Source organism: Diabrotica virgifera, chromosome 1, assembly GCF_917563875.1.
Source record: "Diabrotica virgifera virgifera chromosome 1, PGI_DIABVI_V3a".
In the NCBI taxonomy this organism is placed as follows: Eukaryota; Metazoa; Arthropoda; class Insecta; order Coleoptera; family Chrysomelidae; genus Diabrotica; species Diabrotica virgifera.
In genome coordinates this window covers 287865599-287883876 of record NC_065443.1, presented here as the reverse complement: position 1 = coordinate 287883876, position 18278 = coordinate 287865599, and the positions used below count along the sequence as shown (strand labels likewise).

Sequence of the window (18278 nt, the reverse complement as noted above, 5' to 3'; positions counted from 1 at the left end):
TATTTAAAAAAGAGACTTTACTCCTAACCTAAATCTTTTATCTTTCAATCTTTCTTCAATGACATTTGTTCCATTTGTTAAACAGCATTTTGTTAACAATTTTAAAAAATAATTAAATTATTATTTATTAGTGTTGGTGAATTGTTGATATTTCAAGTTTTTGAAGCATAAATTAAAATCCAAAATGAGTGTCATAGATGATGAAACAAGAATTTTTCAAAATTCTATCAGGTACTTGCACAACATCTCAACATTACCAGAAACAAATGTACCAACTTTAAGATCCTTTATTTGGTAAGTATACTGCCTTGTAGACACGCACACGTTAGTTTTTTGCATAAATTACTCTTACTGTTTTTCTTATACAGTGGAACCTCGATTATCCGTCTCTCCATTAACCGTCAGGGTCCGTACATAAGTTGTATTGAGTACATAAGAAAAAAATTGAGTCGTCAATTTATTTTTTTAGCATTGCGATCATATCATCATCATAATCATACATCTCCAAGTGGAGCAAAGGGCACCTTGCGGTGTTTCAAGTAGCATGAGGAATGATGGTGAGATTGCTAGTCCCAGGCATCATCTGTTGAGTTCCGTCCAATTTTGTTTACTAGTTTTCTCCATTCTCTTCTGTTTTTTGCTATCTTTTTTGCATCGTTCCATGTTAAATTATTTTCTTTGAGTTCTTTCTCTATTGTTCTTTTCCACGTATAAGATGGTCTACCCATTCTTCTTTTGCCTTGAGCAGTGTAATGTAGAGCTTGTCTAGCAATATTTGTTGCTGGTTTTCGTAAGGTGTGTCCTATCCACTTCCATTTCCGTTTTTTTATTGTATGTTCTATCCTTTCTTCATTTGTTATTCTCCACAATTCGTCATTAGTAATTTTGTTTGGCCAAAATATTCTCAGTATAATACGTAGGCACCAGTTAATGAAGGATTGTATTTTCTGAAAGAATTTTTTATGGTGTTTCCATGGTTATGCTCCATATAACAGGACAGACTTTACATTAGCTTCAAATAATCGTAGCATTGTTCTTCTGCTGATGTTTGTCGAGGCCCATATCTTGCGCAAAGAGTTGAAAGCGTTTTCTGCGAAGCTTATTCTTTGTGTTATGTCCTTTTCTGTGCTTCCTGTTGTGTTTAGCAGACTGCCCAAATAACAGAAATCTTTTACTTCTTCTATTTGTTTCCCTTCCAAATATATATTGTTTCCGTTCGTTTCCCCATTTGATAGTATGTTCGTTTTTTTGGGATTTATTTTTAAGCCGGTTGTTTTTGCTATGTTGTTCAATCTGGTGATTTTGTTTTGCATGTGTTGTCTGTTTGATGTTATGAGACATATATCGTCAGCGAACTCTAGATCCTCTAGTTTTGTAAATGGTGACCATTGTATACCTGTTTTTTATCTTCAGTTTGTTTCATTATCCAATCTATGACTATTATAAACAATGTCGGTGACAAGACACAGCCCTGTCTTACTCCTTTTTTGATGCTTATTTGTTGGGATAGTTCCCCTTCATGTTCAACTGTGGCAAAACATTCGTCGTAGAAAAGCCTTATTACTCTTATATATTTGTCTGGTATTCCATAGAGTTTTAATATCCTCCACATCATATTACGATTTATTGAATCAAACGCTTTTTCGAAGTCTACAAAGTTGATATAAACTTCCTGATTCATTTCCGCTGATTGTTCCAGGATGATTCTTAGGGTATTTATATGGTCAATACAGGGACTGTTCGGTCTGAGTCCTATTTGGTTAATTCTTAATTTTTCATTTTATGGGATCTTTAATTCTCTCCAATATTATTCTGGCCATTATTTTGGTAGCTACAGTGAGAAGGGTGATTGGTCTCCAGTTTTCTCATAGTGTGAGATTTCCTTTCTTTGGTAGCTTTATTTTATAGCATTGCGATAAGCCAAACGAAATTCGCTGAAATGTAACAATGTTGTAACAAATGAAGTTATGGCTGAATCAACTGTTTTGTTTTCGTTGCCTAAATATGACTTAAAGGAATGGTTAATTTGTGATGAGGACGCAAGCGGCTATCGATTACTGACAGATGATGGAATCGTTGAAATGGCAAAACGCCAAAGAGAGGCTGACGAAACAACTTCAGAAGCTGACACAATCTTGGAACTTGACGGTGGCGATGTCGATGATGCTTTTGCAATTGACAAAGATTTGCCTAAAGAACCATGCAACCATTCATCAAGTGGTATTCTCGACAAGAAGAATCCAATAAAGTAGATTGCACAATCTTACGCCGATTAAGAAATTCAACCCTTGCAAAATAGGAAGCATCAGTAAAGCAAACAAAGATTTCATAATATTTTAAACGAAATTCGACAATATTAACACTAACACAAATTCCTCTTATTGTATTATCATACAAAACAAACAAATAAAATTTGAGAGTTGTATTATCAATTTTTAACTTTTTTTAATGTTCTGTTAACCGTCTTTTCGATTATCCGTCATACACTTGGTCCGGTGCCCTGACAGATAATCGAGGTTCTACTGCTACTGTATAATCAAAATTTCCTTAACGAAATGAGAAGTCCTAGATTCAAAAATCTAAAGACCTTACCTGGAAACCAATCTCTGAGTACAACCTCAATCTGTGGCTTCTACAATTTACAAAGCAAGCAGACGACGAATAAAGCAGACAAAAGTGACTCTACAATATGCAGTCACCTTCCATCTATTCATTTAGGTCAAAAGTCCAACAAAAGTTGATACCGTGTACTCACACTATGAGTAAACTGAGAAAATGAAAGCCAGTTTATGTGTCATTTCGGTTCAGAGGGGATCATCATCCCCTTACATACGTTTCAGCTCCTCAGGGATCTTCAGTGAGGCTATATGATCTTCTTCTTTAGGTGCCTTGTCTGTATTCAGACATTGACTGTCATCATGTTTACAAGTTTCTGAAACCATTCTCTATTGGCTGTTGCATGAAATTATTCTTTTACTGTGGAACCATGCTATTGACTAATATTATGCAATCATGAAGTTTCTTTTGACAAATCCATCTGTTTCCGTCCATTTTCCATGTATTATAAGGTGAAGTGTTTTGATCTACTATGTATGCTATGACTATTCTGCATTAGAGCACATAGTGGAACTTACCTCCTCTTGAGGTTCGCAGAAAACAAAGAGACTTAATACTTTTATTTAAAATTATCAACGGGCTGTGTAACTGCCCTGAGTTTCTCTCTAAAATATCTCTATTTGTCCCCAGTCGTTCGACTAGGCAGGTGCAAACCTTTTATGTTTCTTTTCATAGATTCAATTATTCTTAAAATACATTTATTCCTAGAACTCTTCAATTAGCTAACTCATTAAATAACCTCGAAATTTTTAATATACCAGTTTCCCGCTTTAAAAATCATATTTCTTCCCTAACTTTTTAACTTTTTAATACTTTCGGCCAGAGCTTTTGTATTGTGATTAGTGTTACATGACCTGTATGTATTAGATAACTCAAAACCATTATACCTTGGAACATTTCTGAATTGATTTATGTGTTATCTTTTGTTTGTAAATGTAGTGACCAATATGTTATCATATTTTTTTTTCTTTTTTGTAACTGTACTACTCATAAAATTATTTTTTGTCAAATCACTTCGTTATGTTATACTATGATAATTTAGAACACTAACATTTATATCTGAATAGGGCTTGTCCGTGAATAAATAAATAAATAAATAAATGAATCAAAAGGAACACAAACTGTCTATTTAAGCAGAATTATAAAAAACGTTTATAACAGTTCTGAAAAAATTCTGCTTAGACAGTATGTGTTCCTTTCGATTCAGAGAAGATCATATCGTCGCCTTAATACTATAACTTGATAACTCGAAATTAGTAGTTTTGAGATAAACGGGTTAAAAGATTTTTAAGATATTTGTGCTGCTTCCATGATTTATTTATTTATTTACCCACGGGAAACCCCATTAACAGTAAAAATAAAATAAATACAATAAAATGTTGGTAAATACGGAATTCAGTCTGCAGCTCTAAAATACTGTTCCTTAACGTTTTGGCTACTGATCTATTTAGGAATACGGTGCAAATTTGCTTTCCAATATGGAAAATAACATGAAAAATTAAAGTTATTAACTTTTAGCACTACCATAATGTTAACATTTGGTAATGTCGCATGTCATGCCAAGTTGCATCTAAGTGAACTTTTTAACAAAACTAATATTTTAAGCATTTTTTTGGTGAAAATTAGCCCTCTGCCGTGGGGGTTTCCAGATCTGCTAATAATTCTAGAATTTTTGCATTAACATGAACCGAATAAACAGATAGCATTTACGTGGTAAGCTCAATAGTTTCAGAAAAACATGTGCTACAACTAGATAACTGGAGTTACCTAGTTATAGCATTCAGTCTATGTCGTAATCACGATTATTTCTATTAAAAAATAGCATGATAACTTATCTTGTCAAGTTTTAGCACTGAATATTAGGGGCATTTGAGTTTTATCAACTTTCGTCAATCTTAAATAAATAATTAACCCGTTTGAAGCTAGTTATCAAGTTCTTACACAATATGGAGGCAAATAAAATACATCTTGAACTAGTTATTTCAAAAACTTCAATTTTGGAGTTATCAAGTTATCAAGGCGAAGATATAATCTGAAGATCCCTGAGAGGGTGAAACATACCGTTGGTTTGGAAGAACACTGTCACAAGTCGAAAAGTTCTAATTTTCAGGAGCGACGTTTTAAAATTTTAATGTGCTAGTTTTCATTATAATTTTGGTAAGGTAAAAAATAAGAGGTAAAATATTTTACAATATTAAAGAGCCCAATATTATCATTTAAATATAAATAGAAAAACCTTTCTTGTTCTCTCCTTTCTACCTGTAATTAGCATTTGGAACAGTTTTTCCTGAAATTTGTTCAAAATGTTACTGTATTGTCCATAATAATTCTACATAAACGCACATATCCTATAAGAAATACTTACCTAAGACGAAATATAACTCTTGCATTAAATATTCAACACAAATTCCCAAAAAATATGTTCCTTTTTTAACTTGTAACACTGTTCTCCAAAAAAACATTTGCTAACATTCGCAACAACTGAAACACAACTATATTGCGCCGCTTTTCCATAAAATGTAGTGCATGGATTGGACAAAGTCAAACTGTCATAAGTCGCCATCTAGTGGAAATTATATGAGTGCAACTTTTTGCAAGTTTTAAAAAGTTTAATAAATCAAAAACTGCTGTAGTAGTGCCCAAAAGTAACATATTCCACCTACAAGTATTATCAAAGTACCAGCTGTGATATTTTTCAAAGGGCAGTGACCTTCAAACAAGGCCAACGCCCAAATTACGTTTTAACCCAAAATTTTGATTTTTATAACAATATTACGATGGTTATGTGTAGTAAATGTAGTGCTGAGGAGACTGAAACGTATGCTCACGCTAAATGCGATGAATGTAATGCCTTACTGTGTGTTAATTGCTCCAACTTATCGGCATCTGAACACAAAGGAGTCTGTTTGAAAAAAAGGTCACCATGTATCAGATACAGTTGTTGTGAGTGTCTAAAATCCATAAAAGGTGAAAATAAAGGGAAAACTAAGACATCATTAGTAGATCTAGAATCATCCCTTCTCAAAGCTATGCAAAAGGGATTTGATGATATAAGAGCCGAATTTAGCAGAAATGACAAAAATGATAAAATATTAAAACACATAGATGCATTGAATAAAACAGTTGGCACAATGAAATCAGAAAATGTGAAAATAAAAGCAGTGGTGGACAACATGGCATCTAAAGTTGTAATGATTGACGAGTTTATGCAAAAGGAAAAATCTTCCATCAAAAGTGATGAACAAATTTTGTTGCCCAATAATCTACATGGAAATTCGTCATCCATAAAAAACAACATGCAGAATACTGATAACTGTGATGGAAAAAATAATGGCTATGAGATCACTTTGAGCCAAGTGCAACGAGCTGTTAACTCAGCCCTTGTGGTAGATGTGGATGAGACTTCCAATAGAAGTAATTCAAGAATGGTACAGTCAGAACTTATTGGTGTGCAGCAAAATATAGAAAATATGGAGGAAAACGCAAACATTCAGCTCAGCGGGGTCCCTAATAAGAAGTGGTATTATTTAGGGCAGGTTTCAAGTAATGTTACAAACCAAGCAGTCATAAAATATATTAAAGAAAAAGCCAAGATAGCTGACAATGAAACCGTTATTGTGAGTCAACTCTCAACAAAAGGAAACACCAAGTCTTTCAAAGTTGGTATTGAAAGCAAATATAGTACGGAATTAGAGACTGAAGACTTCTGGCCTCCGTTTATAAATTGTAAGAATTTTGTTTTCCGTAGACCAAATTTGCAAAACTCAGGCAATCATTATAACAACAATGGTAGTTTTGGAAATCGTAGAAATTTTTTCATGAGGAATCGAGGGAGAAACTGGAGACAATAGATCAATGTCATATTATCTACCTCAATGCTCAAAGCTTGATTGCCCACAAAGATGAAATAACTGCTCAAATACTTAGTAAACAACCATATATCCTAGCTCTATCAGAAACAAGAACTACTGTGGATATGGATGATGATGAGATCAATGTACCTGGCTATTCCTGTGTTCGATGTGATGCCCCTAACCGCTATACAGGAGGAGTGATAATGTTTATAAGAAATGATACAATTTATGAAAATGGATGTATTTATTCTGAAGATAGTAATTGTTGGTGTGCTTTTATACATGTGAAAATTAATAGCGTAAGTTTGTCGATCGGTTGTCTATATAGGTCACCTAATGGTAATTTGGCAGCTTTCTTAAGTAAGTTGGAGGATATTATTGAAGAAAATATGACCATAAATAAAAAATGTATATTGGTAGGAGATTTTAACATAAATTATTTTAATAAAGATGAATTTTACTGTAAAAAACTAATAACTCTTATACAATCACTGGGGGTAGAGCAGGTGATCAAGGAAAGTACAAGAATTTGTGAAAAGTCGAGTACTCTTATTGATCTTGTCCTTACAAATACTAATAAGTTAGAATATAAAGTATTTTATACACCAAAGATCACTGATCACTTAATTATAGGTATTAGGCTAGAGAATATTGATAGTGTAAATAGTAATAAGAAAAAATTTTTAACTAGGTGTTTAAGTGATCAGGCATTTTATGAATTAAATATTGAGATTATAAACTGTGATTGGAATTACGACTCTACTGATATTAATGTGATATATAGTGATTTATATGATAAATGTAAAGCTGTGATAGAAAATAAGTATCCTATAAGACAAATAACCTGTAAGAATGAAAATGTTCCTTGGTATGATAATGATGTTAGGGCAAAGGCATTTGAGCGTGATAGGGTATATAAAAATTATGTAAACTATAGTAATGGTGGTAATAGTATAAATTTATGGAACGAATATAAGATGAAGAGAAATGTAGTTGTAAATTTGCTAAAGCAAAAAAAAGTTAAATATTATGAAAGTATGATTGATAACAATAAAAATGATTCAAAGGAAATGTGGAAATGCTTAAAGAAATTAATAAAAAATAAAGACCAATATATAAATTATAAACAAATTAACTTTGGAATGGATGAAAGTAGAGTGAATGCAAAGAATGAAAGGGAGGCTGCATGTTTGTTTAATACTTATTTTACAAAGAGTATTGAGGAGATAGTATCTAGCTTTACCAACTCTCATGAATGGTCTGATAATAGTTTACCTGAAGTTAAATGCTACATGAGTGAATTTCAGCCCTTAACAATATGTGAACTAAAACAAATAATATTTTCTTTAAAAACCTGCAAAAATTTAGATAATGTACTCAATTCACAATTTTTAAAGAAAACTTTTGAGACAACTGGCTATGCTGTTCTTAATTTTGTTAATTCTTCATTAAAGAATGGAAGCTTTCCTAAAAACTTAAAAATTAGCTCTATTACACCAGTCCCAAAAACCCAAGTGAAATCAGAAGTATCTGCATATCGACCAATCAATACACTGCCTTGTATAGAGAAGGTACTTGAAAAAGCCGTTTACAACCAAATAATTGAATACTTTAATAAAAATAATCTTTTTCTCGGCAATCAGTCTGGGTTTCGAAAGGGTCACTCATGTGAAACAGCAATACAACTTACCATCTCGAAGTGGAAACTACTTATTGATAACAATAAATTTGTAGTAGCTGTATTCTTAGACTTTAGAAGAGCTTTTGAAACTATAGACATAGATTTGTTAATTAAAAAATTGAGGTACTACGGTTTTAAACAAAGTGTTATAAAATGGTTTAACGAATATCTCACAAAAAGAACTCATTATGTGCAGTTAGGCCAAAGTAAATCAACAGAACTACCTAATTGTTTTGGTGTACCACAAGGCAGTGTACTTGGAGCATTAATATTTATTATTTTCATCAATGATGTAAATTATGTTGAGGGTCTGGAATTTATTAGTCTTTTTGCAGATGACACATTAATTGTATGCAGTGGTGATGATATTGTGGAGGTTGTTAGAAGGATGCAGTGTTTGTTAAAAAGAATTGAGGTATTTTTGGATGCTAACAAGTTAAAACTTAATGCGAGTAAAACAAAGTCAATGATAGTCTCTAGCCGATATAAATTAAATAATATAAGTATGGAAAATTTGAAACTAAAAGTTAATAATGAATGCATCAAATGGGTCAATGAAATTAAATATCTTGGATTTATACTGGATAGCACACTCTCTCTGAAACCTCATTTTCAATATATTTGCAAGAAAATATCTAAAAAATTATTTTTCTTTAATAGAATTAGCAAAGATCTATCATTATTTTCAAGGATCACTGTATTTAGAAGTATAATTCAGCCCCATTTTGACTACTGTTCAAGTGCTTTATATTTAGGTGATAAAGGATCAATTCAATCATTGCAAATTTTGTATAACAGAGGTATGAGAACAATTCTTCGATGCAATCGCTACACGCCAATTGAGATGATGTACTCTACTTTAGGTTGGTTTTCAGTTCAACAAAGGCTTTACTACCTTACTATGGTTTTCATTTTTAAATTAAAAAAAGGAATGCTGCCTGCATATTTTAATGAATATGTTACATTGAGGGGTCAAGTTCATTCATATACCATGAGAAATATTGAAGATTTTGATATTCAAAAAACTAATAAACATAGCACAATGACATCCCTGTTTTACAAATGTATGAATGAATTTAACCATCTTCCCCCCAGTGTTAAGAATGCACTGACAGTTCAAATTTTTAAAAAATTACTAAAGACATATATTTTACCTAGATAAAAAAATAATTTTTAATAAATCTGTATGTGTTGTATAATATTGCATGTATTGTATATTGTATTTAATTAAGCAAATTCATATTTAAATATTGTTAGTAGGATTTCTATTTCAATAAAGAATTTCAATTTCAATTTCAACTTCTGACAATTTTTCCCATAATAACGTTTAACATTTAGTGTTGGTTAGTTAGAGGGTAAACCTCAAAAATGGCAATTTTTGAGTTGTGACATTCTTCCAAACCAACGATACATAAGGAGATGATGATTGCCTCTGAACTGAAATGAAACATAAACAGTCGTTCATTTTCAAAATTTTCTTAATTTTCAGTCTCAAAAGAAGATTGATGGAACTACGCAGGAGTTCCTTTCTCCCAACAAGTGCTACAAAACCAAGTATGCATTGTCAAAAGTGTTTTTTGAATTACTTTGAGGGGCCTGCAACATATAATGTTATTTCTAAGCCAACTAGATACACCTTTGAGGACAAAGTAAAAGCAAAGCAGAAGAATGGCTTACCTCTTACAAGATATCAAGAAAAGTATCTCAAAAGAATGAAGAAGTTTACTGGAAATATTTTGGTTAGTACAGTACGAGATTATTCATTCAGCTAATGCTCTATTACAGTTTTATGTCTAAATATTACAGGCGAAGGCGCAAAATTTCACGCCAATGTGTTTTAAATGTCATTTTTTTTTCGAATCCTAAGAAAACTAATAAGTATTTATGAAAAATTTAAATTCAGAATGATAGATTACATTATTAGCAAGGGCCTTAGTCCTTAGCAGTGATGGCTCGTGATTTTTACAATAAAAGAGGCTATACCTAACTTTAAAATATCTAGACAAAGGACATCGCACACATCTTATGGAAAATATAATGTCACTCAAATTCAATAAAATTTATACGAATAGATTCGTTTTAAATTAACGGTCAAATCTTATCATTGCGCCAACTCTTAATTATGATTAATTACGGCGCAAATTGCAATTAAACTTTATCGAAATCACATTTTTGGAGTCAGTAAAAGTGTCAGTTACAATCACTATTGCTCTGGGTGCTATTCAAAAGAGCTTAAATCCCGCTGGGCCTAAGCGGATTAGTGAAACTAATCCGCTGGTTTATGGAGTACCGACAATTTGGGTATTTTAAAATATTTTTTCTCTCTCTAACTTATGTACGTACCCATTTGATTTCAGATTTATTTATATCAATTTCTGCTCTTATTATTGAAAATATAGAGTTGGCGCAATGATAAGATTTGACCGTTAATTTAAAACGAATCTATTCGTATAAATTTTATTGAATTTGAGTGACATTATATTTTCCATAAGATGTGTGCGATGTCCTTTGCACTAGCAAAAAAAATCCTCCAAAAAAATTCAATCTAAGGCCCCATTTTTTGACCATTTTTTATTTACATTTTATAATATCATCATAATTGATAATTTCATAATATCATATTATTTTAAAAATAGTTAGTCAAATTGTAAAAGTGTATTACCAAAGTTTGTGTCGTTTATTTGTTAACAATTTTATCTCTGTAAGTAGATATGCATATCAAAATAAATACAGATTTGAACTTTTGCAGTCCATACAGGTTGAAGGTTCACATTTTTTAAGATACTCAACTGAATTTTTTTAATTCTAAAAGCAGCCTACTGCTAATCCAAAAACACGGTAAATTACCGATATTTTGCTTTGCATTACAGATATCGGAAAAAGTTATTTGAACAAGCTGTTCCAAATTATTCCCCACATACCAAATTTCATCACAAAATTCGCACTTTTAGTTTTTTCATTATTTGTAGTCAGGATCCTAAACTTGCAGAGGAGGCTACTGGCCGATCAGCCGCCCTTGTCCAATCTCCGGGCAACGTGTGCGTTAAACTATAATGCAGCTCTAAGGAGACCGGGTCTCCGTAAACGCTGCTGGGCTCCGCGGAGCATTAGCAAATGAGAATTTCCGGTCAGCAGCCTCCGCTCCAGTTTTAGGATCCTGACTACAAATAATGAAAAAAACTAAAAGTGCGAATTTTGTGATGAAATTTGGTATGTGCTGTTAGAACATTATTTGGGACAACTTGTTCAAATAACTTTTTCCGATATCTCTAACGCGAAGCAAAATAGCAAAGTAAACAAAACAGTGAAGCATGTGTAAAAGATTTATGGGGAGGCTAAGCCTCCCTTGCCTCCTCTGACCAGCCGCCACTGGTCCTTAGAATAACCAAAAAGTTTCTTTCTTAAATTTTCTCTTTTTTTTCACCCCTGTAACTTATTAAACTACAGATTATAGAAGTTTTCAGGGGCTTTCCGCCCTTGGTAATAATGCAACCCTTTTTTCTGTTTGTCCATTTTTCAAAAATATTTATTAGTTTTCTCAAGATTCGAAAAAAATTAATGGATTTAAAACACATTGGCACAGAATCTTGCGCCTATGCCCTTAGTATTATTATCATCATTCTCTTTGCCTTTATCCCTATGTGGCTTCCCTAATTACATATCTCCATAGGCCTTCTTTGGTCTTCCTCTCGCACTCCCTTCAGGAACCTACAGTTCAGCATTTCTTTGTCTCCATATTGAACATGACCAAACCATCTTAATGCTATCTCATTTTTAATTTAATCCTTTTTTGTCACGCCACTCATCTGTCGAAGCGTTCTTATTTCAGTTTCATGCATTCGTTGTTCTTTCTTTTTAACTGTCCAACATTCAGTTCCGTACATTATAGCAGGTTTTATGGCTGTTTTATAGAATTTTCCCATCAGTTTCATTGGAATTTTTTTTGTCACACAACACACCACTTGCTTTTTTCCACTCATCCATCCAACCTTAATTCTTCTGCATCCATCTCCATCTATTTTCCTATTACTCTGTAATACTGATCCTAGGTACTTAAAACTATATTACTTTTCTCAATCATTTTACCATCCAAAGATATCATTTTATTTTTCGTAACTCCATCTTTAAGTGAACATTCCAACTATACTATTGGAATGTACTGTTTTTGTTTTACTAAGTTCTAAGCCTTTTTTCTCAAAAGCTTGTCTCCACTGTTCCAGTTTTTGTTCTAAGTTGCTTTCACTGTTTCCTATTAACACTACATTATCAGCATACATTCAGCTCCAGGGAATTTTATCCAGAAAAATTTCATCTGTTGTTGATCTGCCCTGCATAAAGCCAAATTGAATATTTGATGTTATCAATCTATAGTTTGTCAATCTATATTATCTATATCTTCGATGTGAGCTATCATAGTATCGGCACCAGAGGGGCCACAGTGCCCTTTTCAATTCTGATGGACAAACTCAACGGTTTCTTATGTATTTTTGGCTGCTGATTACGATTTTTGAGGGTGGATTTCGATCCGAGTAGTCAATATCTGGATCCGAGTAGTTCCTTAATAAAAACCGATGAAAAAAACGTTTACTAAACTTAAATCCAACAATTAGAACTCAAGATATTGTAAAATTAGTGCACAATGCAAATTGCAAAATAAGTATTTTTCGAAGCTTTATCGATCGTAACTCGGCTTCTACGCATGCAAATGAGCCTTAGAATGTCTCATCTCATTTTAAAGCTTAATTAATAGGCTTCCAAACAAAGTTTGTTAAATTACTTTATTTTCATTTGTTTTCAAGTTATACCCGTTTGAAGTTATAATTTTCTTAAAAAATTGTACATTAATTTGTTTATAAGGGTTTCAAGTAATTTTGAGGTATAAACATTTATACTTTAATTAACAATAATGATAGAAGAACTCAAAAGAAACAATTTGAGCTTATGAAAATGTTCGTAAGTTTATTTTTGGCCAAGATATCGATATTTTAATGGAGCGCTATGAGGCGCAAGATCGGCTCACAGTCAAGTAAGTGACGAAATTTATAGCCAAAATATCGATATCTTGGCCAAAAATAAACTTACGAACATTTTGATAAGCTCAAATTGTTCCTTTTAAGTTCTTCTATCATTATTGTTAATTAAAGTATAAATGTTTATAGCTCAAATTTGCTTGAAACCCTTATAAACAAGTTAATGTACAATTTTTTAAGAAAATTATAACTTTAAACGGGTATAACTTAAAGAAAAAATGAAGATAAAGTAATTTAACAAACTTTGTTTGGAAGCCTATTAATTAAGCTTTAAAATGATACCTTCTAATTTTAACTATTTATAATGGGAAATAAGCCACTATATTATTAAAAAATGATTTTTATTAACGTTTCGACGCCCAAATCGGGTGCCGTTGTCAAAATACAAAATACTACTAACATAAACAATAATGTTGTTGCTTAATAAAAAAATTCTTCTAATAATTTATTTAATTTGACTCATTTATATCGGCAATTCAGATACATAATATGATTACAATACAAATTCCATTGCTTACTTTCAGCTATCTAATGAAAGTTCAATTATTTTAAGAATTCATTTATTTTAAAGTAGAAGACTTTAAAATGATATTGCCAATATTTATGAGTTGCATTCCTGGGACGACTTTACTGAAAGATAGTTCATTCGATTACATGAAATCTACCCCAACTCAAGAATATCCGTCACAAAAAAAATCATAGCATGTGATCTGTCTTTAAAAAGACAACCACATGCAACGGTGACATTAAAATTCTCGCGTTAGAGATCTCATAGTAAATTACGAGGGAAAACCAGGAAAAACCTCGTGATACTATCCCGACATCGTAAGTATTTGGTCTTACATTTAATTTACTCTCAAAATTAATACCAAATTCTGACTTTACTATAACTTTGTTTAAATTATAAGTAATATCAATAATACATGGATATATAAGTAATACTAAAATATAAAATATGTACTGACTTGACTATTGACTTACTAATTGTGGTATTTTCTTTCTATTGACTTCCTCTTTCAGTATGGGTATCCACATCCTACTGCATTCCACCGAGGAATTTGCGACACAATTGTGGATACCCATACTGAAAGAAATAGAAAGAAAATACCACAATTAGTAAAAGTCAATAGTCAAGTTAGTACATATTTTATAATTTAGTATTACGTATATATCCATGTATTATTGATATTATTTATAATTTAAACAAAATTATAGTAAAGTCAGAATTTGGTATTAATTTTGAGAGTAAATTAAATGTAAGACCAAATACTTACGATGTCGGGATAGTATCACGAGGTTTTCCTGGTTTTCCCTCGTGATTTACTATGAGATCTCTAACGCGAGAATTTTAATGTCACCGTTGCATGTGGTTGTCTTTTTAAAGACAGATCACATGCTATGATTTTTTTTTGTGACGGATATTCTTGAGTTGGGGTTGATTTCATGTAATCGAATGAACTATCTTTCAGTAAAGTCGTCCCAGGAACGCAACTCATAAATATTAGCAATATCATTTTAAAGTCTTCTACTTTAAAATGTATCATATTATGTATCTGAATTGCCGATGTAAATGAGTCAAATTAAATAAATTATTAGAAGAATTTTTTTACTAAGCAACAACATTTTTGTTTATGTTAGTAGTATTTTGTATTTTGACAACGGCACCCGATTTGGGCGTCGAAACGTTAATAAAAATCATTTTTTAATAATATTGTGGCTTATTTCCCATTATAAATAGTTAAAATTGTAAAAATGCCACAAGAAAATAGCTTCAGAACAACATTAAGAGACCTTCTAAGGCTCATTTGCATGCGTAGAAGCCGAGTTACGATCGATAAAGCTTCGAAAAATATGTATTTTGCTATTTGCATTGTGCACTAATTTTACAATATCTTGAGTTCTAACTGTTGTATTTAAGTTTAGTATTTAAGGAACAAATTTTATTTGAAACATTTTTTTTCTCTTTTAGTTTATGAGTCAGAGTATTATAAACAATTAAATTGTTTATAACAATTTGTTGACCACTCGGATCGAAATCCACCCTCGAAATTCGTAATCAGCAGACAAAAATCCATAAGAAACCATTGAGTTTGTCCATCAGAATTGGACACAGTGACCTCTATTTGGCGCCTAGACTAACAATTACTCTCTCCAATATTTTCATGGTCTGACTGAGAAGTTTTATGGCCCCGTAGTTTGTACATTGTTGTACATCTTCTTCTTCTTCTTTTGGTAGCACTACAACCCGGGGTAGGTCTTGGCTAACTGCACAACTCGCTTCCCATCTCGAACGGTCGTCCTTCATAGGATGTTGTACATCCCCTTCGTTTTATGTTTAAATGTGAATATGTAGAGAACATATTTTTATGCACTAACACTAATATTTTTTTAGGTCACTAAATGTAAATTCTGTAATCATGAAAACCAAACAAAATTGGATAAACCAAGGCGTAAACCAATACCCAAGATATCACTAATATCCAGTCCATTAATAAAGAAGAAAAAGAAGAACAAAAGAGATAAATTCTGTGGATTGAATCAAAGTATTGTTGCTTCAGTTTCACTAAATAACAGCTATGTTATTGACAAAACACCAGATTGGTCTAAAACTTTTATCCCATTAGGAAACAGTATTAACAATAATACTAGCATGGCAACAAAGAAGAAAAATAAGAACAAAAGAGACAAATTGTATGGATTGAATCAAAGTGTTTTTGCATCGAGTTCACTAAATAACAACCATGGTAATCATGTCAACCAGAGCCCACCAGATTTATCCAAAACTTTTATTCCATTGACAAACAGTAATAAAAATAATACTGGAAACTATATGGTAGCCAGCACTAGAATTCAATTGAAGGGTATTTCTAGTAAATATCGCCCAAACAAAAAGAAGAAGAAAAATTGTAAAGACCCTAAAACACCTGAGATCAAGAAAGAGACCAAGTCTGAGACCAAGATTTCTGCTCCTTTGAATAATGGTCATAGTAATTCGAAACTGAACAGATTATCAAATAAATCTAACAAATTGAACACTACTTTAATTGATCTCACACAATCGCCATTTTCAAAAAAGTCAATCAAACCCGAAGTTATAGATTTGGATTCAGATGAGTCTTTTCAGGAATTACGCCCAAAGATAAAAATAAAAAAGGAAAAGATACCGGTCCAAACTTCTACTCCTTTGCAGACACCTATTCATAAAAAGAACAGCGAGAAATATCTAAGTAAGTTAAATGAGATATTTAAGAGTTCAGGAAAGAAGAATTCAGCTTCAACAAATTTAATGCATTTTTTGCAAGGCTTGTAGGAAGTTCTTTAAAGTATTAATTGTAAAATAATGTCATTATTGTGATAATTTGTTATATTACAGTTTATTTTTGGCAGTGTATGTGTTTTCTTACCTATCATGGAACAGAAATAATTGAAAATATAATTCAGAAGCCTTGGGTTTGATCCCCCTTACCAGTGAAAACATTTTTAAAATATCTAAGGGCTGCAGGTCGACTCAATAAAATCAGTACACTGGGTACTGGTCCTAGTTTTAACCAGGAATGATAATAGACAGTTGAAGTGTAGCAGTGGCCCTATTACCTTCCGTGTGCTATATGCTCAAGAAATAGTAAACTACCCTGTTCTATTCCCAAACTGAATTGATGTATAAGAGATCATTCTTATTTCTTTTACATATTAATTTTTTTCCTAATAAAATTTACTTTGTTCTACTTACATGAAATTAGCAAAATGTAACAATGACAAAATCTAGAATTTTGCATAAAATGCCTATTTATTTATTTAGCGTATGGATAAATCACAGTTTTTGTAGATATATAAATAACGATAACAATACATTATAAATAATAATTAATTGTTATAAACGAAAATTTAGTTGAAATTCCTATAAAATATAAAATGCCTACAATCAAGGAAATAAAAGTGAAAAAATGGCAAAACTTCGCAATTTTTTCGCCCAGCATCAATTTGTACAAAAATTTGGTATTAGGTTCATTTCACCCTCTAGCTCATTTTCTACATTGAGCCGTTGTACGCTTTTGGTTTTTTAAGGGTGAAAACTACCCCTAATTGTAAAAAATTATAAAATAGCACTTTAAACTTTAATATTGTATAATAATATTTACTATTGTAAAAGAATAATTTTGGCTTGCATCGAGAAATATAACAATTTGGGATTAGAATCATATCACCCTGTACTTCATATTCTATATCATGCTCGAGGGCGTTGAGTATTTTTAGGGGTGTAAACTAACCCTTATTGTCAAAAATTATATAAAAACATTGTGAACTTTAATATGGGTAAAATTTGGTTTCGATTGGTTAAATAATTATTGTTTTATGCTTTAGGATATATCATAATATTTGAACCCTTAAAAACCACCCTTAATAACATTGCAATTTTTATAAGTAGATAATTTAATAGATCTATACAGAAAAAAAGTAGAATTAAAGGATTACAAAAACATTTATTTACACAAAAATACGAATTTACAAATATGTACAAATACAAATAGTTTTTTTAGTCATCTTTCAGTATACGAACTGGTTCTGTGGTATTGGTATTATAGACATTGAAAATGCTCAATAAGAGGACTATTCGATTTTTACGAAAAACAAATCGTTTTATAAACATAGCTCCTTCATTTTTGGCGATAAAAAGTTTTTTCAAAAATTATTTTGTAGAATTTTTGAAGAGCTATAAGACTATGTAAATTAAATTCCGTAAGATCCTTTAGTTTTTAATTGGAGTGGTTTTAAAGGGCTCAAATAAGGGAGTGTTTGCTCGTAATTAGAGGTTTTAAACAGCTATATCTTGCTATTCACTGTAATGAAAATCTGTGCATAAACAAATTTTAGTTATTAAAAAAGCTACAATTTAGTAGTCTATCATTTTTTTCGTATCTCCAGTATTTTCGGAGATATTTTGAAGAAAAAGGTGAAAAATACGAAATTTCAAAAAATCAATTTTTAATTAAACTCCAATTTTTCTAAAATTAGGCCTTTTAAATAGGTCAAACTTCTTGGGACTATTGACAATACAATAATTATAAAAGAAATTTTATAAGAAAGACTAATTTTTAA

General features: G+C 31.5%; 1 protein-coding gene across 1 annotated transcript; it reads left to right on the top strand.

Moving 5' to 3' along the window:
• The first annotated feature begins 19 nt into the window (after positions 1–19).
• Positions 20–16568, top strand: LOC126885034 (GATA zinc finger domain-containing protein 4-like). The gene is made up of 3 exons (XM_050651456.1): positions 20–294; positions 9641–9890; positions 15574–16568. Exons 1-3 carry the CDS (start codon positions 185–187, stop codon positions 16489–16491), a joined length of 1278 nt encoding a protein of 425 aa, XP_050507413.1. The 5' UTR covers positions 20–184; the 3' UTR covers positions 16492–16568.
• Positions 16569–18278: the final 1710 nt, after the last annotated feature.

Excerpts from the sequence above, each read along its gene's own strand:
- LOC126885034 (XM_050651456.1), top strand. The coding sequence starts at position 185 with ATGAGTGTCATAGATGATGAAACAAGAATTTTTCAAAATTCTATCAGG. Across the intron at positions 295-9,640 it reads ACTTTAAGATCCTTTATTTG|TCTCAAAAGAAGATTGATGG; the intron begins GTAAGTATACTG and ends CTTAATTTTCAG. Across the intron at positions 9,891-15,573 it reads AGTTTACTGGAAATATTTTG|GTCACTAAATGTAAATTCTG; the intron begins GTTAGTACAGTA and ends ATATTTTTTTAG.